The sequence below is a fragment of the Centropristis striata genome, chromosome 5, assembly GCF_030273125.1.
Source record: "Centropristis striata isolate RG_2023a ecotype Rhode Island chromosome 5, C.striata_1.0, whole genome shotgun sequence".
Lineage (NCBI taxonomy): Eukaryota > Metazoa > Chordata > Actinopteri > Perciformes > Serranidae > Centropristis > Centropristis striata.
In genome coordinates, this window is record NC_081521.1 from 8569988 (window position 1) to 8595139 (window position 25152).

The 25152-nt window shown below is 37.8% G+C and overlaps 1 protein-coding gene across 1 annotated transcript in view; it reads right to left on the bottom strand.

Moving 5' to 3' along the window:
• Positions 1-9423: 9423 nt before the first annotated feature.
• si:ch211-220i18.4 (SRSF protein kinase 3) overlaps positions 9424-25152 on the bottom strand; it is a 28403-nt gene continuing 12674 nt past the window's right edge. Inside the window, exons 4-13 of the mRNA XM_059332438.1 lie at positions 23483-23591; positions 21556-21643; positions 20940-21027; positions 19263-19369; positions 17990-18152; positions 15089-15165; positions 13674-13781; positions 11637-11706; positions 11403-11495; positions 9424-10346 (exon numbers count right to left, since the gene is read on the bottom strand). Of these exons, the coding sequence (XP_059188421.1) occupies positions 10162-10346; positions 11403-11495; positions 11637-11706; positions 13674-13781; positions 15089-15165; positions 17990-18152; positions 19263-19369; positions 20940-21027; positions 21556-21643; positions 23483-23591 (1088 nt within the window). The 3' untranslated portion in view covers positions 9424-10161. The remainder of the gene's footprint in view (positions 10347-11402; positions 11496-11636; positions 11707-13673; positions 13782-15088; positions 15166-17989; positions 18153-19262; positions 19370-20939; positions 21028-21555; positions 21644-23482; positions 23592-25152) is intronic.

Genomic DNA, 25152 nt, shown 5'->3' on the forward strand with positions numbered 1-25152 from the left:
TATTTTTATTCTTTGTCCAAAATGATCGCATTTTTCACTGCCTGAACATACCCCAAAACTCATGAAACTTTAAATATAAGTCACACCTGGCGAAAAATTTTATAATCTATTGTCATCCTGTATTTCCACCACTAGGTGGCGCTATAATAAAGGAAAGTGCGTTTTGGCTAATAACTCCCACATACTTTATCACACATTCAGAAAACTTATATCCACGCGTTCACTGAGTTGTGCTGAATCTCATTATTATTATTTTTCAAAATCCTGTGTCTGTACATCCCAGCCCAGTCCCGGGGGTTGCTATACTTTCTGCACAGAGAGCATAAACCAAATAAACCAAGCCCCGCCTGTCCTCTGTCCCCTGACCTTGCATGCAGCCCTGTGGGGCTCTTCACAGCACATCATTGTGTTCATATTGATCCCCTTCTCAAGGTGACTGACATATCCCATGAGGATAGCTCCAGCAGCCTGCAGGAGAGCCAGGACAATTCAATGCGGACGCTAGATTTAGACATTAATGTGCCCCACCTCTTGCAGCAGGACTTTATGTATTTCATTGAGAGGGCAGACATTTATAGAACCTGCAAAGTTTTCATGTAACCTCCAGTAAAAGAGGCATGCTTTCACCTCACAGGGTCATACCTGGGACTGGAAATGTGGACACAAACTAGAGGGGTAGGCAACCTGAGGCTCCGGGGCCCCATGTGGCTCTTGAGACCATTTTAGTCTAGACGGATTTCAGAAAAAGGGCCTCCTATAAGAAGTGAGGAGCATTTATGGGTACAAGTCAGGAACCGGCCTACCTTACATATCTCAAGGGTGCTGAGTACAAAAAAAATGGTTCCCAAGTGAAATTTTGAGTTTTTGACCCTCTAATTTGTATATCAAATGGCCCATTGCCCATCTTGCACAGTGATTGGACCATTTCCTCTTAGTTTTTTTGTAAGTAGGCAATCAAGATGAGGAAATTAAGTTTCTGGATCTATAGTCTAGGGTCAGAGCAAGGATATAGTGGAGGCTCAGTGTCTTTTTTATGTGTATATATATGTATGCAAAATACCAACTGGAACATTTAAAAGTGATATTGATTGAATATTTGTGTCGGCCTTAAAAAAAAACACACAAATAATGCTTAATTTCACCTTAAAAGTTGGTATTTTGCATATATATAAATATACATAAAAAAGACACTGAGCCTCCACTATATTCTTGCTCTAACCCTAGACTATAGATCTAGAAACTTAATTTCCTCATCTTTGATTGCCTACTTACAAAAAAACTTGGGGAAAATGGTCCAACAACTGAGCAAGATGGGCAATTTGGCCGCCATTTTGACATGCAAATGAGAAGGTCAAAAACTTAAAATTTCGCTTGGGAACCATTTTTTTTTTGGTTTCAGCACCCTTGAAATAAGTAAAGTAGGCCAGTTCCTGACTTGTACCCATAAATGCTCCTCACTTTCACTTTTTGGACAATTCCGTCTAGACTATTTGGAGTGGCTCCCTGTGACTGTGATAACAAAATTATACCAAATTAATAGGTTATTTCTTCAAATTTTAATGTTCATTTATCATTGGTGCAGGCCCAAAACAATTTGTATTCTTCAGTTGTAAAGATGTGCCCAGTGGTGATTCTAACCAGGGGCCTCCAGGGGCCACTGTCCCTGTGAAGAAGCCCTTGGCCCCTGATGTGGCCTCTGTGTAAAATTAATAATAAAATGATCAATTTATAATGATGAACAACTGAACAATTCTTACCTTTTTTTTTGTTCAAACAATATCTCATTGTACACTACAAGAACCCAGAATGTGTACATTGTATAATAGTTTAATTGTGCAATGAAAGCTAAATATAAAGATCATTCTCACTGTACTGCACTTTCAAAATAAAAGAAAGTAATTGGGCACAACAATGAGAAATGTCATTGTCATACAAAAATGATTGTTAATGTTGGTAAGTCTCATTGTTTCAATCAATGTAATTCTTCCAAATATACTTAAATGAGACTTTCAGCTAAAATAAAGGTTTTGAATGCTTAAATATAATTTTTGACGTTTTTTAATGTGCCTCTCTGATTAAACAATGGCTTCCTTGGCCCCCACAGTAAAACTGGTCTAGAACCGCCACTGGATGCGTCGCTTATATACAACATTCAAAAAATGTTTCAACAGCAAAAATGTGCAGCATAGCTTACGAACGTCTATGGCCCAGTGCCTTAAACTCTATATTTTATCAACTATGTAAACTTTCTGAGTTGCTGCATTCTGACAAAATCATATTAGGAAATGCTGTGGAACCTGATAATGTAATACATTCCCGATAATGTAATAACCCCGACAATGTAATAAAAATCTGCACTTGAGTCCATTGAAAATGTAATAAAACCTGATAATGTAATAACTTCCCGATAATGTAATAAAGTGCAAAGTGATACATCCTTTGTGAAAAACAGATGAACGGGTCAAAAGTGAATAAACATTCAACTTTGACCTGTTGGTGGCGCTAGAGCTCTGGAGCTAGAGTTGATACACAGTATCACCACTTGAACCCAAGTAATGGGTGGTCTGCTGTTAAATTATTACAATATTGGGGAATTATTACAATATCAGGACTTGGGAAATGAAGGCTAACCTGATAATGTAATAACCTCCCATTAATGTTATACTTTATTACATTATTGGGAAGTTACTACATTATCAGGTTTTACTACATTTTCAACGGACTCAAGTGCATATTTTTATTACAATATCAGGGTTATTACATTATCTGGACTTGCGAAATGAAGGCTAACCTGATAATGTAATAACCTTCCATTAATGTTATACTTTATTACATTATTGGTTTAAAAAAAAGTGTATTACATTATTGGGAAATGCACTTTATTTCATTATCGGGGAGTTATTACATTATCAGGTTTTATTACATTTTCAATGGACTAAAGTGCAGATTTTTATTACATTATCGGGGTTATTACATTATCAGGTTCTACAAATGCTCATTATGACCTGTTAGTGATGCTGGTAGGCTAATTTACCTTCATTGTAAGGCTGACCTATAATAAGGTTTGTGGCTCCATTCTGACATTTTTTCTCTTTTTTTTGCCAACGTGGCTCTTTTGTTAGTGAAGGTTGCCGACCCCTGAACTAGACTGATATGTGATGGTGTGTTCATGTCTTCCACAGGCGTCTGTTCATATAAAGACAAGCACTACAAACCAGGAGAGTCTTTCAGGAGAGGCTGTGACAAGTGCTTCTGCCATGACTTTGGCTTCTACTGCTTCGCGTGAGTAGGTTATGCACTTATTAATCATATTAATTGATTCCAAATATATAAAGTCCTGCTCATGGGAATTCTGTCACTGTGAATAGTTCTCATATAACACTCTTTATTTGAGTGTGTTTGGGCTATGACTGTATAATGCTTTCTTTTTCTTTTCTTTCATTTTTATATATTTTATAATGACTTTTAGGTTTAGGTTTTATTTTATTTGCACAGTTAGAATTACATAAAATGACAAAGAAAACATATAATGTAAAGTGCAGGGAGAGGCAGAAAACCCAGATGGGCTTATTTACTTAAAGCCTCTGTCTAAAATGTCACAGTTATTAGAAAGTAATAAACTGATAATAAAAAAAACAAATGTATAACATCAACAAGTTATAATGACAATAACAAAAACAATTAAAAACAAAAATGAACATGTTAAAAAAGTGTATTTGTGTGTGAATTAGAATTTTAAAACAGCAGTTAAATGAGCTTTTAGACATCTTTTGAAGCATTTTACAGAGATGGAGTCCTTTGCCAGATGGGAAAAGGTATTTATCCATAATTTATTCCCTAAATTGAACAATAAATTGACCTCTGCATGTCAGAAATCTTGGAGGATGAAGATCTAAAGATTGACGCGTTGAATAGGAGTGAATCTGAGAATTAAATTTAAAATAAGTCTTAAAGTGCTTTGGAAAGTTTTCATGATCTGAATATACCTTAAAAACAAAAACTTGAGTTTGTAATGCCTGTGGTACTCTATTAAAAATAGGCCGAGTTTTTATGTTCTATATCTTTGCAATAAATTAATTTCATCATTGAGTATTCCATGTTTTCCTCAATTAACTTGAGAAAAAAACATTAACTTGGAAAAACATTTTTCTTCATGAAGTATGAAGGGAAAAATGGAAATAATGATCTGTTGTAATAAAAAAAACATGATATTCAAAGAATACAATACACCAAAAGGAACCTTGCTAAAGGTCATTTACACGTTGGTATTTTTAGTAAAATCCTGCATCGCAACACCTTTACATGGAACAAAGTATTTCTACACGTTGCACTGTTATGCACTGTAATGTGTGCATGTCAGGGTGATGACCAATGTCCTTGTTTAAATGTGGAGTTGTAGTCCTCAAGCAAGATGTGATCTGTAGAACTGTTGAAAGGAACATTATTTAATATGGAGTACATCACATATCATATATACACTGGGAACATATAAAAGTGATATTGATTGAATATTTATGTCAGCCTTAAAAAATGACACAGATAATACTTAATTTCACCTTAAAAGTTGGTATTTTGCATATACATACACCCATAAAAAAACTACAAAAAACTAAGGGGAAATGGTCCAACAACTGAGCAATATGGGCAATTTGGCGGCCATTTTGATATGCAAATGAGATGGTCAAAAACGCAAAATTTTGCTTGGGAACCAGTTTCTTTTTGGATTCAGCACCTTTGAAATATGTAAAATAGGTTGTTAGTTCCCGACTTGTACCCATAAATGCTCCTCACTTTCACTTTTTGGACGATTCCGTCTAGTCCAGTAGTTCTCAACCTTTTTGAGTTGTGACCCCCAATTTAACATGCATGTTGACCCCCACTCACTGAACACAATCTCACACGCACAGTTCAGATCACCCAAAAAAGAAACAAAATGACCACAAAAAGACACAAAATGACTAAAAAGACACAAAATGACCAAAACATACACAAAATGACCAAAAAATACACAAAATGACCAAAAAAGACACAAAATGACCAAAAAAAGACACAAAATGACGCAGAAAATAAACAAAATGACCAAAAAAAGACAAAATGACTAAAAAAAGACACAAAATGACAAAAAAGACACAAAATGACTAAGAAAAGACACAAATTGACCACAAAATGACCAAAAAAGACACAAAATGACAAAAAAAAGAGACAAATAGACCCAAAAAAAGACATGAAATTACCAAAAAGACATGAACACATGAACACTTTAACACAATGGAGACAGAGCTGACTTCCAAAATTATTTGGCGACCCCCAGAAATCATCTCGCGACCCCAATTGGGGTCCTGACCCCAAGTTTGAGAATAGCTGGTCTAGACTATTAGTACTGCTGCATTCATGATGTAAAGGATGTATGCTTTCTGAATACTACACCCACAACTGCATCTCCTCTCCTCTCCTCTCCTCTCCTCTGCTCCTCCAGGCCTATGAAGCCCACCTCCTGGCCCAGGAAGTGTCGTCGGATCAGGACACAATGTGGTTACACAGTTGTTTATAAAGAAAACCCACAGATGGAGTGTCGAGCCTACAGCTGGATAGGCTGACATGCTGGACTATATTATTAAAGTATATCAAATATGTAGATGTTCTACATCGTACATACTGTGTATATATGGTTTTATTCTGGGCAGCATGACCTTGATGATATTACCATCATAAATTCACTTGTTTCAAATGTTATCTGTACATTATATGGCCATTATCAGTTGTTGTCAGCTTCTTAAGGTGCCTGCTCCACCTGCTATATATATGCAGAATGCCAGTTTAACACCACTAAGTGGTTGGTCGTAGTTTGACATAACTACATGGTTAGGTTTAGGAAAAAGAAAGTGCATGGTTAGGGTGAGGAAAAAAATCTATGGTTCTGTTTAGGAAACAACAAAGATCATGTTTTGTATTTTTAAATACCTTACTTTACTAAAATTATGTGAATCAGGACACAAATAATATAAAAATACTACACGTTACACGTTATATAATACATAAAAATTAAAAAAAGAATTGCTGAAGTTTAGACGCTCTCGCCATAGACTGTATATAAATAATGGACGTAGTGACCGTGACGTCACCCATTGGTTTGTGGCCTGTTGGAAGCCTCGAGTTCAGCGTTATACTCGTCTCCATCTTGTTTCCGATACGGGGAGCAGACCATATCTGGACTGTGGAGGAGGAGAGGGATCTGATCACTGACTACAGCCTCTCTACACCTCAATCTGACTGAGAGAAGCTGCTGCTAATTCATGTTAGCATTAACTGGGATGTTAGTTTTGGCTAGCAAAAAAAAAAAAAAAATGTATCTTTCTTACCTCAGAAAACTGAGCAGCGACTACTTGGACTGTCTGTTAGTCCAAACAAACACTGAACAAGACATTTTTACTGAACAAAACGTTCAAATAAACTGTCATTAAGTGAAAATACAGTGAAAGGGTCAAAGTTATGAGACCAAACCGGTAAACGTCCTCTTTTCTATCTATATAACGTTATATATAACTTTATTGACACGTAGCCGTGGATACGCATTGCTCTGCTTCTCTCCTGGTGACGGCTCACCTTGTTAGTGACCTGTCAATCAAAGGTAGCCCCGCCCCAAATCATACGATTCTTTATCTTCTATTTTCTTCTAAATGGGGCCATTATTTGAACTATTGACATCAAATCGTCTTGAAGAAGATTTTTTACTAGCGATTGAGACCATAGTGTTGTCCCTGAAAAATTTTTCTGAGGTAATAAATCAAGTGAGAAGTTTTCAAATTTAGCACTGAAATGAATGGGCAGATTTCTTTTGCAGCCAAACTTAGCACCCCCTACTGGAATTTTTCGCTGAATTGCAGGCTTAATGCACTTCCTGGTTGGCCTCCATGCTCAGACACGGAGATTGCCGCCTGGCTCTCGCTCACTTCTGTCCCTCCGGTCATAATTACTATGGCCACAAGAGGTGGCAACAGCCTTACTAACCTACTAGAAGGTGGAGCAGACCCCTTCTGACTCATACCTATGAGGCTGATAACCGCTCATAATACCCATTCAATCATACAGTAACATCAAATGCGTGGGATTAAGTTTTATTAAGGACAAATCAAATCACACTTTGATGCTTCGGGACTTACCAGGTGCTAGGTTAATGAAAGAGGGCTATGATCTCCAGCTAGAGGTCATGTTTCTGTTATTTGATTTCAACTTTGTATGTTGCACTTGATGTGTTATATGCAGTTATGTCTTCTAAGTGATGTTTTTGGTAGTAATTTAAACTGTTGCATTGCAATATAGCATAAGAAACATAGTGGTCACAATAATTACAGCTGAAGTTCAACATGAGTCTAGTCTGATGATGATCAATTTGATCTGATCTGGAATTTAAATATTATAAGCTGTGCTTCAGAGATTTAAAGTACACTATACTGAACTTAAGTTAGAAAAACTTGTTTTCAAATGACTCCCAAAACATTATATACAACTATTCTGTTTAGCATTGTAAAACTGTTGGAGTTAGCTTGGGTTTAGGCACCAAGAGTACATGGTTAGGTTGAGGAAACGATCATGATTTGGGCAAAACTACTGACGTAATTTGATTTGTTGAAAATGTGTGCATGACAAGGAACACGTTAGGGGCAGCAGCCACTTTTACTAAGTTGCAGAATTTCCCCTTTTCATTATCATAGTCGACACAACTTAACATCAAACTTTTTGCTCACTTTTTTGTGTTTGTACAAACACTTGCTTTTATTGATTCTTCTTTTGGCCACTAGGGGGCAGCAGAAGCTATTTAAAAACACAACGTAAGCATATATTGCAAGTGATTGCTAATGAAGGCACAACGAAGCTTCGTGGAGCAATTGCTTTATTTTTGGACCCCACTAGATGGCGGTCTTGGCTTAAAAAAGGGGCTTGATCAATGGTGATTTAGTGTGTTTTCAGCCCTTTGTTGAACAAAGAGCACCATCAAATGGCAAATGCTTCATGAAGCTTCGTTGTCCCAACACTATTGACTGCCCATTTACAAATTCAGCATTATCATGTTTCTGGTGACTTGACAAACCTCAATTAGAAACAAAACATGTCTCTTTAGCACCATTATTGTGGATTTTTACAGTGGATTTTTACAACTTTTTCACTAAAAAAACTGCTGCCTGCTACCGTAACGAGGTAAAAACAAAAAAAAAGGTCTGCAGAGATGATGCTTGTCACTATGTGCAACCCCTTGCACATTTGATGCATTGTTTAATGAATATAACTGTATAATACTGTTTTGTGCATCTTAAATATTTGTAATAAAGCTGTGTGCCTGTGTTAACCTAACCTGTGTTCATAAAATGATCACCTTGTGGAAGCTGCCTGGAAGTTCTAGAGATTTAATTTAAATACAAATTGGAAAAAAAAGAAACCCAAGAATAGAACATGGGAAATGCTTGTAATGTTAAATATAGGCTCTCTGGACAATAAAAAGAGGATAAAATAAAACAGATGAGAAATTGAGGTTCCACCCATCCACTACCATAGAACCACCGTAGAGAAACATTATGAGTCAGCGTTTTCTGATCAGCCTAGATAAGGTTTCAATTTTGATTAGGAGTCTTCCTACTACAACAGCAGGAGGCTCCGAGACAAAACAAGTTGAGATGTGTATGGAATACAAAGTGGCTTAAATAAATCTAAAAAAGCAGTGTGAGGTAAAGTGTCCCTAATCAGTTTATGGTTTATAAAATTTTCCTTATCTCAGTCTTGGGGGTTGTACAGATGTTAAGGCCCTGGTTGTGAAGCTGACAAATGAAGACAAAAGCACAACTTGAGACACAGGATACAAAGCTCAAAGTCTTTACTTGCAAAAAAAGTAAAATCATGTTAATACACTTCAAGGTGTTTTTTTTTTTTTTTTACCTTTGCTTAAAAAGGGTTAATGCATTAAATTGGACATGGAAACTTGTGGAAAAGCCAAAACTTTAGAGTTCAGCTGACAGCAGGGAAACATGCTGCTTCATTTTTACGTTGTGACGTCATGAAGAAGTCGTGCTCCGGCGCTTTCATCGACTCCAGAGGGTTAAAATCAAATTCTGTCCTGGTGCCCGTTTTTTCCATTTCGTATTTTTGATCTGAGCCTAATATTGACGTATGAAAAAACAAGCATTTTTTTGGGTGTGTTTTATAATAGAAAACAAATAACAAAATAACCAGTCAATTTTTCAATATTTGATTTTGATTGCCAATTGAAAATGGAAAGACAAATGATACACGGATTTACACAGACCCAGTGGAGAGGAGCATCCTTTTCTCAACAATGATTACAACAGCACATTCCACAGGAAGTAACAAATCAAAGTGAGTGAAATACATCCTGCCTTCTAAATCGTTTTTCTGGTATAAAAACCCCTAAAACAGGGGTGTCAAACTCAAATACACAATGGGCCAAAATTTAAAACTTGAATAAAATTGCGGGCCAACATTGAACAAATAAACCTTTTAATATATACCAAACATGTTTTGCTTTAACATTAAATATGGAACCAGCAACGCTTATAAACATACAATATATAACTAAATAGTGCAGACATGCAAAATCAAATTTCAAATAAAAAACACATCAATGTCATTAATTTATTAAATAAAAATTGAATAAAAATCGTATGCCTCTTTTCTATTTGCATCCTTCTGATTTAAATATCAAAATAAAGTTTTTCAACAGGTTAACAAATTCTGCCTTTCTTTTCGCCATTTTTGGGAAGGGGTAGCTCGGAGACAGCTCTAGCTTGAGGTTGCTATGACGACTGTCACAGAGGAGCGTTTCTGGGTCCTGTCCTGATTGACGCGCCAAAACAACAGCAGGGCATTGTGGGATTTGTAGTATTAGTGGTAAATGTGCCGTATAATACCGGCGGGTCAGCTTTTATAGGACAATAATTATATAATAATTTGGTATTGCCTCGCGGGCCAAATAAAATTACACCAAATTTGGCCCGCGGTCCAGAGTTTGACACCCCTGCCCTAAAAGATGTCCTCTGCATGTTTAACCTCTCACAGCTTGAGTTTGAGTCTGACACTTTCAGTCCAGGTCAGCTGCTGCCAGCATGAGGACCAGAGATGGGGCGAGGCCCCGTTAGAGCCTTCAGGAAGCCCTCAGGAGGCCAGCCAGGGGTGGAGGAGGCACTGTGCAGCGGTGGCCCTCCTCTCAGGATGGAAATCCAACATGCGAAGAAGGAAGTCGGAGAATCCAGTGGCGTCCTCCAACAGGAAGTGATATTTCTCCACCAGAACGTCGTAGAGGCTCCAGAGCTTCAGTGGACCGACACGGCGCAGCTCACCTGGATGACACCAACCCAGAATCAACAAGGATGCTCAGGTAACAATCCTAATGTTCTACTAGGGCAGTGGTCTCAAACTGTTTCTGTCGCCCCACAACAAAATTGTAACAATGGATCAAGTTTAACTTCTATTAAAAGAAATATTAAAACCAAGTAATTTGATGTGCAAATTAAAAACTTGTTACATTTTTGCTTGAAGGATACAAGTAAACTCGACAAGATTGCTCCCTGAGACAGCACTTTTCCAAATAAAAATATAAAATTTAGGGCCGGGACTCGATTAAAAAAATTAATCAAATTAATTAGAGGCTTTGTAATTAATTAATCGAAATTAATCGCATTTTAATCGCATATAAATATTTGACCTGAGAACAGTGAGACGTAATTTTTTTCAGATGGATTTTTAGTATACCATTGAATAATGACTGAATACATAAGCTTAAGCAACAAAAATATTATTTTTGTTCAAGTCCAACAGACCAGTGCAATTTTTGCCATCAAGTGTAGCAATAGCAAATTTAGCCGCTAGCTGCTATATGTTTAGCATTAAGGTGATACTTGAGGCTGGATGTGCTGCGGTGATATGTGAATTCCTTGTTGCTTAGCAACACAACCATGCTCTTATGGACGCTTCCATCCGTTGGTTTTTAGTAACTAAATGTCCCATCATCCACGGGGCCAACCAAAGCGTCTCATCAGCTTCTTCCTTCATGTTCACTGTGGTTTGTTGATGTCTCAACTCATCAACTGGTTGGTGCTCCAGTATAATCGGTCCGCCTGAAACTCTGAAACTGTTTTTCTTTTCGTCCCAGTAAGAAACTTGTCCATTTAAAAAAAAAATATTTTACCATGCAATGAGTTTGGGGTGCTCCGATGCCAAAACATTAGTTCCACCTGCTAAATCTTCTGACCTGAATAAAAATTAAAAACAACACCCAGGAGCAATCTAAAGCCCTGCCTGGCAAGCCTTGGGGCGAGCCCCAAAGTTTGAGCTGTACTAGGGCGATACCAATAATTGGAAATCCGTGAAAAGCCACTGAGCATAATATTCCTTACCTCTGCGGCTGAAGTACTCTGCAGAGTATTTACCCGACATGACAACTGGTGGGGGGATTTTACCAAGCAGCTCCATGATCTGGGCTATATGGTCTGAGGTGGATGGAGAGAAAAAACACATGCATGCAAGAATGAGACACAAATATACACATTAGCATTGCACTGCATCAACACTTACAATGCAGCCGTGTACAGTGTAATCCCATTAATCCTGTGTCACCGTACTAAACGTACCTTCCTCCAGGGAAATGGACTCTCCAGCTTTGGGTTCAAACAGGGAGTCTCCAGTGACCAACTCAAAGGCCTGAGAGAATGCAATAAGGAAAAAAAAAAAGTGTGACCAATTAAGTGTCTATAAAAAGGACAAATCCCAACCACACTGATTTTGTTTTTAATCGTGGCACAAATGTAGGCCTACAAGTTTCTTTAGATATTCTAAAGGAATGATGGTTTGCAATGAAATTTGGAGAGCAACTGACTTTACCAACAAGTTCTCCAACCCACATGACCACATAGATCATTTATTCCTACCCTTTAAACCAGGGGTCTCAAACTCGCGGGCCAATTGAGGCCCTCGTGACGATATTTTGTGGCCCCCACCTTGATATGAAAGTTTAATGTGAGTTTTATATGAATGGCACTTTACCGTGGTGTGTGTGGAAGGTCCCTTTAATTCCTTTTTTTTTATCATTTTGTGTAATTTTTTTGTAATTTTGTGTCTATTTTTGGTCATTTTGATACTGCCTCCAGCAGCCCCCAGGTAATTTGAGTTTGAGACCCCTGCTTTAAACCATCCACAGAAATATTCCTAAATTAACGCCCCAAGCGGTGTCAGGATATCACAGACAATTCCAAGAAAGATGGACATTACAAAGAGAAGTGAAGAGAAACGTGTCGTTCTTAAGGAATATAATCTCAAGCGACATTACGCAACTAAACACGGAGAGCAGTATGAGAAATATAACGGTGATGACAGGAAAAGGTGAGCCGAGCAGCTACAAAGAGGACTGTTATCCCAGCAAGAACTTTTCCACAACGGTGGTAAGGACTCGGATGCTGCAGTCTAAGCAAGTTACGTGGTCGGTGAATTAATCGCCAAGGCGGGAAAGCCATTTACAAAGGGGCAGTTTCTGAAAGACTGCATGCTAGGAGTTGCTGATATTCTGTGTCCCGAAAAGAAAAGCCTGTTTAACAACCTTTCCCTGTCGGCAAACACTGTGGCAGAGCGGATTAATGGACTTTCATGAACAGTTACGGGACAAAGCTCAGAGTTTCACTGCATTCTCTGTGGCACATGATGAAAGTACTGATGCAACTGACAATGCTCAGCTTGCAGTTTTCATCAGGCGCGTGGGCATGTGTGTCCTTTCTGTCTGTCAGTCAGTCCGTCTGTGTGTGTCTGTTTGCCACTGTCAAAATAAAGAGAAAAAAGTCGAAGTCATGAAAAAAATGTCCAAGTCACGAGAAAAAGGCAAAATGAGGGGAAAAAAAGTCGAAGTCACGAGAAAAGTCAAAATAACAAGAAAAAAGTCTAAGTCACAAGAAAAAACTCAAAATTAAAAAAAAAAAAAGTCAAAATCATGAGCAAAAAAGTCAAAATGAGAAGAAAAAAGTTGAAGTCACAAGAAAAAAGTACAAAATAATGAGCATTTTTGGGCAAAACCGTAGTTCCTATCTGTGAAAGGACTTCACTTTGAGCATCCTGAGAAATTGTTTTTTAGAGCGATCAGAAGAAACTGGTACCTCTGCTTTCCTCCAGAAATTTTCCCTCCCCCTTAACATGGCGGTCTATGAGGCTGTGGGGGCGTGTTGGTGGCGCATCTGAGCGTCCTACACCCGAACTATAACTCTGAAAGGTCACACAGGGGGTGTTTTGCCGAATAATTTGGAAACCGTTTTCCAAAACCCTTAGAAAAGTCACAGCACACTTGTCATGGCTGAGCAGGTCGATTTGATACCATTTCAGTGTATGTGTGACCAAAAATTTGTTTGAGTTTAGGAAACAAAACTCCATGGTTAGACTTCGGAAAACATACTTTGTCTTACGAACTACGAAAAATACTAAAATAACTACTGCCAGGTGGTTACAGAAGTTACTGTAGCTATGTAGGTTACATAAACCGTGATATAGGACCTAAGGTAATTCTAGTGGAACCCCAAAGATACATTCAGGTTGAAGTTTGAAGAAATATCTCAAACAAGGATTGATGGGTGTAAACCATAGACTGTATAAAATAAACACAGTGTTAATATGATATGGTTTGCCCTCACCATGCAGGCGACACTCCAGATGTCAGCAGGCGGGCCGTACTCAGATCCCAGTAAAACCTCCAGCGATCGATACTGACGCGTCTGAATCTCCTCACAGAAATGTTTGTACTGAGCAAAGAAAGAGATAGACTTAGACAAAAACATTTAATTTGATACTTCTTAATGTATGTTTTCTATGGAAGCCCTAAGTAGTTATGGTCCAAACCAGTGTTGTAGTACTCAAGATTGGTCCTGGTCTCGAGACCGGTCTTGAGACCAATTTTTGAAGATCTCGGTCTTATCAAGAATCAACTGCATTTTTACTCAGTCTTGTCTCGGTCTCGGACAAAGCGGACTAGGATTTTTTTTTTCAAGACCGGTCAAGACCACAACTGTGCATTTTGGGATTTACTTGTTAATATCATTACTGTGATTTTGCGTAAATCATATTGCTTCAAGTACAACCAAAAACATCACAGACTCATATATAATTTGAAATTGTTGTCACCGTTAACGGCTGTCATCCCTCCTGCCTCCTTTCACACGCCGCCGTCAAAAGGTCATGTGAGTGACAATGATTGTAAATATTGCTTTCTTTTATTGTTATTAGTTTTTCCTTTCTTTTAAGATGAATAACAGAATTATAATAATTTATTGTAAATATTGCTTTCCTTATCTTGTTATCTTTTTTTCTGATGCTTGCTTTGGCAATATATACATTGTTACGTCATGCCAATAAAGCCAATTGAATTGAATTGAATTGAATTGAATTGAATTGAATTGACAGGAGAAGAGGAAGTGAGAAGATGTCAGCCAACATGTCTGTAATAAAATTTGGTTACCTGAACCACACAGTTTTTTTGTGCACAACTAAAAAAAATGAAAACACACCAACTTAAGTAAATTCTGCAAAGCAAAGGGAACGGAGACAGCTGGGACTGGTCTTGGTCTTGACTCGGTCTTGGTCTTGGTCTTGTCTCGTCTTGACCCCTCAAAGTCTTGGTCTTGTCTTGGTCTATGTCTATACGTGGTCTATGTATTGACTCTTGGTTTAGGTGGTCTTGACTACAACACTGGTCCAAACCCTTTAATTTCTGCTATTACCTCAAGATCACGAGTTGATTATGTACTCATCTTGAGAAAACCGCCTTTTGTTATCCCAAGATAATGAGGTAATGAACTCGAGAGAAAACAAACTTTTGTAATCTTGAGAATAACTCCTTATTACAAGAAAAAAATGTTTTACTTTTCATGTTTGGGTCAAATCAACTGACGTAAATGGATTCAAATTGCCCAGATCAGCTGACAGTGAAGATTACTTTTTCAAAGGTCCATATGAAACAAAATTCGTTGTAAAAAAAAAAAAAAAGCACTCGGCCAATGAAAAATGTCAGAATTAGAGCTTTATAATGACTGTATTTAAAGCAACTACTGACCACCCAGCAGGAGCTGCCCAGGTCAGCGATCTTCACTGTAATGTCCTTTAAACTGTATGGGTTCATCTGCTCCTTCTCTAAAAGACACAACAAGAAACCATGTGTTAAAATTCTAATTCTAACATTGGACAGTGAGTTTTGGCCATGTCTGATAATTTGGCTACAATGCATTTGCTTGATTATATGTGGAACTAAGGCTTCATGCTTAAAGCTATCATGGATCGATTTTTTTTCTTGCATAGTTATTCCAGTCACACATGGTGTCCCCCAAGGCTCGGTGCTTGGTCCCCTCCTATTCATCCTGTACATGTTACCCCTCGCTCACCTCATACGCCATCATGGACTACGATTTCATCGATACGCTGATGACACCCAACTCTACCTCTCCATGAAAACCATCACTCCTGCCATTCTGCTCACCGTCAATAACTGCTTTACTGACATAAAAACCTGGATGAACAGCAACTTCCTCAAACTCAACACCAACAAATCAGAAATCGTCATCATTGGCCCCAAATTCTGCCTCCCCTCTTCCCATGGACACACAGTTACCCCCTCCTATAATGAAGATAATGAACCCCAAATTGCTCCCGATGCTGCGTTCATCAGTGTGTGAATGAATTTCCAATGGTGACAGGTGGCACCAGTGTGCCCAGGTAGCCTCAGCCACCAGTATGAATGTGTGTGTGAATGGGTGAATGAGCGTAATGTGTACTGTAAAGCGCTTTGGATAAAAGCGCTATACAAGTGCACCCCATTTACCATTTACAACATAAACATTACCAAAACATCCTTCTTCCACATCCGCAACATTGCATGCCTTCGTCCAATCCTCTCCTCCCTCATGCTTTTAAAGCTTTCAACAGCATTCTCTTCAGCAGCTATTCTCAACCTTGGGGTGCCGACCCCAATTGGGGTCGCAAGATTATTTCTGGGGGTCGCCAAATCATTTTGGAAGTCAGCTCTCTCTCCACTGTGTTAAAGTGTTCATGTGTTTTAGTCTTTTTGGTCATTGAATGTCTTTTTTTTTTTGTCATTTTGTGTCTTTTTTTTTTTGGGTCATTTTGTGTCTTTTCTGGTCATTTAATGTTTTTTTTTTTTTTTTGTCATGTATCTTTTTTGGTCATTTTGTGTCTTTTTTGGTAATTTTGTGTCTTTTCTGGTCATTTAATGTATTTTTTTTTTGGTCATGTGTCTTTTTGGTCATTTTGTGTCTTTTTTGGTCATTTTGTTTCCTTTTTTTGGTAATTTTTTGTCATTTTGTGGTCAATTTGAGTCCTTTTTTGTCATTTTGTGGGCAACTTGAGTCCTTTTTTGCTTAATTTTATATAATTTTGTCATTATTTTGTGTCTTTTTTGGACCATTTTGTGTCATTTTGTGATCAATTTGATTCTTTTTGGGGTAATTTTGTCTTTTCTGACAAATCCCAAAGTATCAAGTTATTACTTTCCGAGGAGTCTCTGGCTTGAAGCTGACTGTTACACACTCAGGAGGTCAGAATGGACCTTTAGACTGATAGCAAAGGACTTAGAATAAAAGTAACAATAAATATTAAAAAAGTATACACATGCACAGACAGAGAGATGTTTTAGTTGTTGTCTGCTTCATTATTTGTCCAAAATCCGTCGTATCAACTAAGTTTGTATGATCTGAACTGTGTGTGTGAGATTCTGTTCAGTGAGCGGGGGTCACGGACAACATGCATGTCAAATTGGGGGTCACGACTCAAAAAGGTTGAGAACTACTGCTCTACAGCCTCCCCTCCACCAACCTTCAAAAACTACAATATGTCCAAAACTCAGCTTCCCGATTGCTCACCCACTCCCGCTCCAGAGAACACATCACACCCATCCTTCAGCTCCTTCACTGGCTCCCTATCCAGCACAGAATCCACTTCAAGATCCTGCTCATCACCTACAAAGCCCTCAATAACCTTCTTCCCCATGTACCTCATAGACCTCCCCCAACGTCACTCCCCCACCCCCAACCTCAGATCTTCAGATGCCAACCTACTGACCCCCATCACCAGGACCAAGCACCGCACCATGGGCAACAGAAAATCAAATGTATCATTATTATTATAATTATAATTAGTTTACTTTTTAGGTTATTAGTTTACTTTTTAGGTAAGGATATCAGTACAACAAATGTCTTGGGCCGAACATTTACAATATGTTGTACAGCTCTTATATTTGCACACATGTTGGTTCCAAGTACATCTGCTTTGAACACACATATGATGAACCTTGCATGGCCGCTCACACAGCTCAGCTGTAAACTGTCGGGCTTTGAGACTTCTCTCTTAACCCATAAGAACCCAGACCCAAATATCCTCAAAGGAAAATTATGGGGGATATACCACAGACCAAGTTGATCACATAGAACACATTTATGACGTTTTAGAAAAAATACTACCCCTAAATGTCAAAGATCTGTGATGTGACATAAACGTTACATTGGCCATTTATGGTATTTGTGTTCATAATATTTCTTATTTTGAAAATAAATAGACTAGACGTTTTCTGCTTACAGAAACACAAATTTGACTTTTTCTTTGCATCTCCACAATATTGATCAAAATTGTGACATTAATAGTGCTGTTTAACAACTAATTATTTGTCAGATTTGTTTTTAAGTAACACATTAATAATAAATAAAAACAAATAACCATTTGCCTTTTTGTTTGCATCTCCATAACATATATGAAAAAATTGTGACAGGAAATATGGTCAGAACAGGTTAAATGCAGTACATGACACCCTATTAATGGGTTAGAATTGTTAAATGGCTTTAATCTTAGATTCTAGAAGATTTAAAGTGTTTGTTACAAGGGTGTCACCATGGGTTCTTATGGGTGAAACTATCTCCGGCATCTGTAGCAATAATTAAAAAAACTGTGCCTGTGGACTTGGCGTCTTTCCCAGTCAGTACAGAGGAGGAGCTGCTGTCCCCTGCTGGTAATTTGTGGGGCTGCTCCTCCAGACACAGCAGGATGTTCTCAGGCTTGATGTCTGTGTGGATGATTTTACACTGAGTGTGAAGGTAGTCCAGACCCTGCAGGACCTGGAAAAAAAACATTATGTTACCTTCCATACTACGGAGGAGTATTGCATTCACTTGGGAAAGAATAAATAAAAAATGTACAGTTTTTCAAAGTAATTTATTTTTTGGTTTGTTTTTTGGGGTAATTATTTCTGTTTTAATGAGAAATTTTCCCCCTGTTTTTTTGACAATTTTTTTTTCTGTTTTCCGTGGCAATCTTTTCCCCGTTTTTCGGGGTATTTTTTTTTCTTGAATTATCGAGATACTTTGAAATCCCACGAGAACATCCAACCTGCATGTGACTCCTGCGGATCTATGGTGACTAAAAAATTACTCATTAAAACAGAAATAAGCAGGACTACACGTTTTCTGTCTTATTACTGCATCAAGGTTGATGATGGGCAGTGGTGTAGTCCAGGGTATACGTCAATATACGGCGTACACAGAGTAGGGCGGGTCATGCCAAGGAAAAGTTGATTGACAGGTCACTGCACGTATCCTTGAAATATGCGCGATTATTGGAAATGCGAATGAAAAAGGCAGAATAAACATCTTTCAAGTGAGAGAACCAACTGTTACTTTCATGGAGGACATAATTCAGAGGTAAGTTTCTAAGTGGTTTCCAAATGAATCATTGTTTTAAACTACTGGCAATATGACTGTACATTTGGGAGAAGAGATTTTGTCGCCAATAGTTGACTTAAACTGTGCGAGTCGGCTAACATTATGAAAGGCTAACGTTACCCTGAAGTTAGCTATATTGGGATAATGTGGGGAAACCGTGTCATTGTTGGTTATAGTAACTACAAACTTCTCCTAATCAAGTCATGATCATTTTATAATAGTGAGCAAGTAGAAATGGCGGATTTTTGGGTAAACTAAACAGGGTCTCACATGTTACGGTTTCTAAAACAGGGCTTTTTTTCTAGACTACTTTTAAAAAATAAAAAATAAAGGTGAAAATTGAGAGTATACCCAATTCATCAGGGACCACTACACCGCTGATGATGGGGTTTAAAAAATGAGCATCTTAGTCTAGCAAACAGCCTCCAAAGTGCATCAGATTGATCCACTTCAGTGAAGATGTATCTTTACATGATCTTAATTTCTTAGATGTCTGCAGTTCTTTACCTGAATAAGGATTTGTTTGACCAAAGGTCGTGTCAGTCCAGGATTCCCAAAACATAGCTGCCAGCTTCTCAGGTCAGGTCCCAACAGCTCCAGCACCAGGCACATGTCTGACCACCATGCATTGAGGTCCATTTTACATGTCAGCAGGCTATAGGTTCACAGTATTCACTGTATGATGCAACGCAATACTGTATTCAAGTGAGCTGATAATGCTATCTGTCTCTGAGACACTCTTAACCCTTTAGCTGTCTTAAATGACCCACCTTCACTAAACCCCTTAAATAAAGCAGCTTGATTGAATTTTGAAACCCAAATCTAAGCAAGCTGTCAATCATCACAAACAAAAAATATCACTATCACTATATCGCTCTTACACTGCAGAAAAACTGTGATAATCAGTGGAATCCACTTGTTTTTATTACAACACACATCATAATTGGTTTACTGTTTTACTAAAATAAGGGTTTATTTCTATTTGTTTTTTGCTAAAGGTACTGCATAGGTATAAAAATATACTTTTTAGCAAGCGTGTGTGAAAACGTGCCCGCATGCATGCATGGTTTTTATGTTTTTTGTGGTATGAAAATTATTTTATAGGTACAGGGTCAAAAAATACCCACGAAAAAAGATTTGCGTCCATGATTTCAGCTTTCAAGGAAATATGAACAAAGGCAATGTTACATTTTTCTCACGTTGGGGTCATTCTAGGAAATGTCATCAAATTTCAAATTGAAAAAAGATCATTAAGGGGTTTTCCTGCTGTTAAACATAGTGGCGGGTCATTTTTGACTCCTTAGACCAGCTATTCTCAACCTTGGGGTCCCCACCCCCATTGGGGTCGCGAGATGATTTCTGGGGGTTGCCAAATCATTTTGGAAGTCAACTCTGTCTCCACTGTGTTAAAGTGTTCATGTGTTAATGTGTTTTAGTCTTTTTGGTCATTTTTTTTTTCGTTTTTTTTGTCATTTTGTGATTTTTTGGGTCATTTTCTGTCTTTTTTTGGTCATTTTCTGTCTTTTTTAGTCATTTTGTGGGGGGGAGGGGGTGGGTTGTTAATTGTGTGTCTTTTTTGGTCATTTTGTGTCTTTTTTTGATAATTTTGTGGTCAATTTGTGTTTTTTTGGTCATTTTGTTTCTTTTTTGGTCATTTTGTCTTTTTGGTCATTTTGTGTCTTTCTTGGGCCATTTTGTGTATTTTTTTGGTCATTTTGTGTCTTTTTTGTTCAATTTGTGTCTTTTTGTGGTCATTTTTTGTCATTTTGTGTCTTTTTTTTGTCATTTTGTGTTTTTTTTGTCATTTTGTGTCTTTTTTTGGTCATTTTGTGCCTGTTTTGTCATTTTGTGTCTTTTTTGTCATTTTGTGTCTTTTTTTGGTCATTTTGTGTCTTCTTTGGTCATTTTGTTTCTTTTTTGGGTGATCTGAACTGTGTGGAGATTCTGTTCAGTGAGCGGGGGTCGTGGTCAACATGCATGTTAAATTGGGGGTCGCGACTCAAAAAGGTTGAGAACTACTGCCTTAGACAACGCAAGGGTTAAAGTTTGCAAACATATCATTTAAAACTGAAATTTTGGTAACTATTTTAGACACACAAGCACACACCTCCTCGCTGACCACTTGTCCCCCAGTGTCAGGTTGAGAGTGCGTGCCGAAGAAATGACAGTATGTAAGAAGGATACGGACCCCGTTGACCCCGGCCAGCTTGAACTCATCTAACAGCTGAACGATCCTTTGACTGGAGGGATGACGGCTCGTAGGACCACTAGCCTGATTAAAGAGAGAAGAGGAGGGGAAGCAGTGAGAGGAAGACAGCTGACAAAAAAAGGCAAGAAGTTGAGAAAAGGGTAGAGATACACTGTAAAAAATGTTTTGTTTAATTTACGGTAAAATACCGGCAGCTGTGGTTGCCAGAATTTCACCGTAAAAAAAAAGTGAGTGGGTTTACTACTGTAAATTTATACGATCAAAAACTGTAATTTAGACTGAATATTCCTGTTGTTTTTAGGGTAATTGTGTCCTTGTGACATTATGGTATGTCTCCATTCATTTTACATGAATTGTTTTATATTTTTACAGTAAAACTGTGTTTTCAAAAGTTTTGTACTATTCCTTGATTTACGGTAATTTAAAGTGTCTGTTACGGTGATATGCAATTTTTTATTTTACACCCTATTTCTCATGCAATTTGACAGTGTTTTACTGTAATTTCTACAAATATTTTTTACAGTGTAGTTGACAAAATCAAGAGAAATCTAGGCGATGTTAGAGGAAAGAAACAAACAAGGGATCACTGACGCATCTTAGGAGAGCAAGTTCATCTTGTCCTGCCTGGGTGAAGCCGGCTCCACTCTTCAGGACCTTCACAGCAACACGCCGGCCTGACCTGCTAACACAAACACTGGATCAGATCTCCTCAGGTACAGGACAGAATACTTCCAAACAGCTACACAGCTACTGCACTACACTTATTATATGTACCATTATCAGTAAAGGAGGCGAGGAGGAGCTAAACATGACACACCAAGCAGGAGAGCTAAGTAGCTAATATAACTGAATAACATGATGACAAATGAGATTAGCAATAAAGTCGCTACAAGGAGAGAGATATAAGCGATGTTGTGATCATGGTTTGCACGATCAATGGAGGCCACCAGGAAGTGCCATAAGCTGCATTCTACCGAAAATTCCAGCAGGGGGCGCTAAGTTTGGCTGCAAAAAATATCTGCCCATTAATTTCAGTGCAAAATTTGAAAACTTCTCACTTGATTTATTACCTCAGAAAAAATTTTCAGGACAACACTATGGTCTCAATCACTAGTAAAAAATCATCTTCAAGACAATTTGATGTCAATAGTTCTAATAATGGCCCCATTTAGAAGAAAATAGAAGATAAAGAAACTGAAACAAACAAAGAATGCTTGGGCTGCATATGTTCATTAATCATGTTAATCATGTTCAAGCTCAGCCATCTCTTTATTTGAGAATTGCTGGATCAGTAAGACGGGCATATAAGGGCCAAGTATGAAAAATAAATAAATACGGACCCATGGGAGGGGGGTAATACTTAGAGAAAAAAGTCACAAATTTACGCAATTAAAGTGGCAAATCTACCAGAAAAAAAATCACAGATTTATGAGATTTAAAGTGGCAGACTTGCAAAAAAAAGTAGCAGATTTATGTGAAAAAAAGTCTGAAAAATAAGCCTGTGTTTTGTTTTTTAAGCTAATACATCACCACATTTCATTCTTTTATACTTGTGGGATGTCTCCCACTTTTCCATGACTCACTCTGTTTTGTGTGTGAGTGTTTGTCCGTCTTTATTTGTTTTTTTCATACTTGGCCCTAATTGGCCATTGTAGGATTAGTCATAATTGTGTTTGCAATTAATTTCTATTTCCAATTCTATCAAATGAATGGCAGTTCTGAACATTCCTCATTTATAAAGCAATATTCAAATCAGAATAATTTTACGGAATATTTTAAAATAATGGCGGGAAGGTTCTTCATTTTAGGTGAAACGTCAGATTCAACTTTCCCACCCTGTTCATCTTTGTACAGTCCCTTATATCAGGAGTTCCCAACCTTTTTGAGTCGCAACCCCCAATTTAACATGTATGTTGCCCGCGACCCCCACTCACTGAACACAATCTCACACGCACAGTTCAGATCATACAAACTCAGTTGATACAATGAATTTTGGACAAATAATTAAGCTCTCTGACCAAATTGACCAAAAAGTTACATAAAATTAAGCAAAAAAGACAAATTGACCAAAAAAGACACAATATGACCGAAAAAAAGAAACAAAATGGCTCTAAAAGGAAACAAAATGACCAAAAAAAGACACAACCAAAAAAAGACACAAAATGACTAAAAAAAGAAATACAATGACCAAAAAAGGAAACAAAATGACCAAAAAAGACACAAATTGACCACAAAAGTATTAAAAAACAAACAACCCAAAATGACCACAAAAGTATTAAAAAAAAAAAACCCAAAATGACCAAAAAGGCACAAAATGACCAGAAAAGACACAAAATGACCAAAAAAAACCCACAAAATGACCAAAAAAAGACACTAAAACACATTAACACATGAACACTTTAACACAGTGGAGACAGAGCTGACTTCCAAAATGATTTGGTGACCCCCAGAAATCATCTCGCGAGCCCAATTGGGGTCGGGACCCCAAGGTTGAGAATAGCTGCCTTATATAACCTACCTGAGGTCCAGACACAGCCAGACAGTGGAGAAATAGCCCCAGCCGAGTTTAGAAACCACCTGGTATCTTCTGTTAAAGGTGTCACCTACATGGACAGGATGGTACCCACCTCAGAAAAGAAAAAAAACAAGAGATCTAAGAATGGACAATATCAACAAAAGCATTATTTTTACTGTTTATACTATTCCAAGACTGACACGTAAACCCTTTTTATAATACAGTTTACATTTTTCATCTGGTGTTTAGAAAGCTTAGAGAGAGAGGACTAAAATGTGGCACTAAAGCTATTTCTGGCATTACAACTTCCTCTAAGCCAGCTATTCTCAACCTTGGGGTCCCGACCCCAAATGGGGTCGCGAGATGATTTCTGGCGGTCGCCAAATCATTTTGGAAGTCAGCTCTGTCTCCACTGTGTTAAAGTGTTCATGTGTTTTAGTCTTTTTGGTCATTTAATGTCTTTTTTTGGTCATTTTGTGTCTTTTTTTGGTCATTCTGTGTCTTTTGTTATCATTTTGTGGTCAATTTCTGTATTTTTTAGTCATTTTGTGTCTTTTTTTGGTCACTTCGTTTCTTTTTTGGGCCATTTTGTGTCTTTTCTGACAAATCCCTGAGTTTGTATGATCTGAACTGTGCGTGTGTTCAGTGAGCGGGGGTCGCGGACAACATGCATGTTAAATTAGGGGTCGCGACTCAAAAAGGTTGAGAACTACTGCTCTAAGCTATAACATGTCTGCAGTGAGTAATACATTCAAATCTCCCAGTGGGACACTGAAACATTATGATGCATAATAAGCCTGTATATATATAGTATCACTTCTCTCTCAGACAGCATGACACAAAGGTCTTGGACAACGTCAGAGATCTTGAAATTGAATCTCTATTTCTATTAAAAGTGAACATGATATACAGTGGTGTGTGATATATTACTGTGTCAGGTATATGTGGTATCATACTCAGCAGTTTATCGGCTTTTAGGAGGTACATGCAGAGACCTGCACAGCTGGCAGGGAGGGAAAGAGGAACAGGGAGCTGGTCAGGATGCCAAGTTGGCAGAAACATGCTGCAGGTGACAGTGATATATAATAAGAGAGGAACAAAGGCAGAGGGTGGGCACAGGGGTCATGAGAAGCATGTAAAGACCACAAAGCAGAAACACAGTAGACTTTATTTTCAGCTCAATGCATATCTTGGTTGCAATTCTTTGAAGAGGAACTACACCCAGTTTCAGAATTAATGTCAGTGGCGGTTCTAGACCAATTTTACTGTGGGGGCCAAGGAGGGGCCAGTGTTTAATCAGAGGGGCACATTAGCACTTGAAAAAATGGCAAAGGTGATATTTAAGCATTCAAAATCTTTGAATGTCTTGAAAAAGACACAAAATGACCCAAAAAGACACAAAATGAGAAGACAGAATAACAACAACAAAAAAAACCCACAGAAGACATAAAAATGACGAAAAAAAGACACAAAATGACGAAAAAAAGACACAAAATAACTAAAACAGACACAAAAAAAGACACATAAATGACACCAATGACAAAAAGACACAAAATGACAAAAAAAAAGACACAAAATAACTAAACAAGACACAACAACAGACACAAAATTACCAAAAAAAGACACAAATGACCAAAAAAGACACAAAATGACGTACAAAGACACGTAAAGAC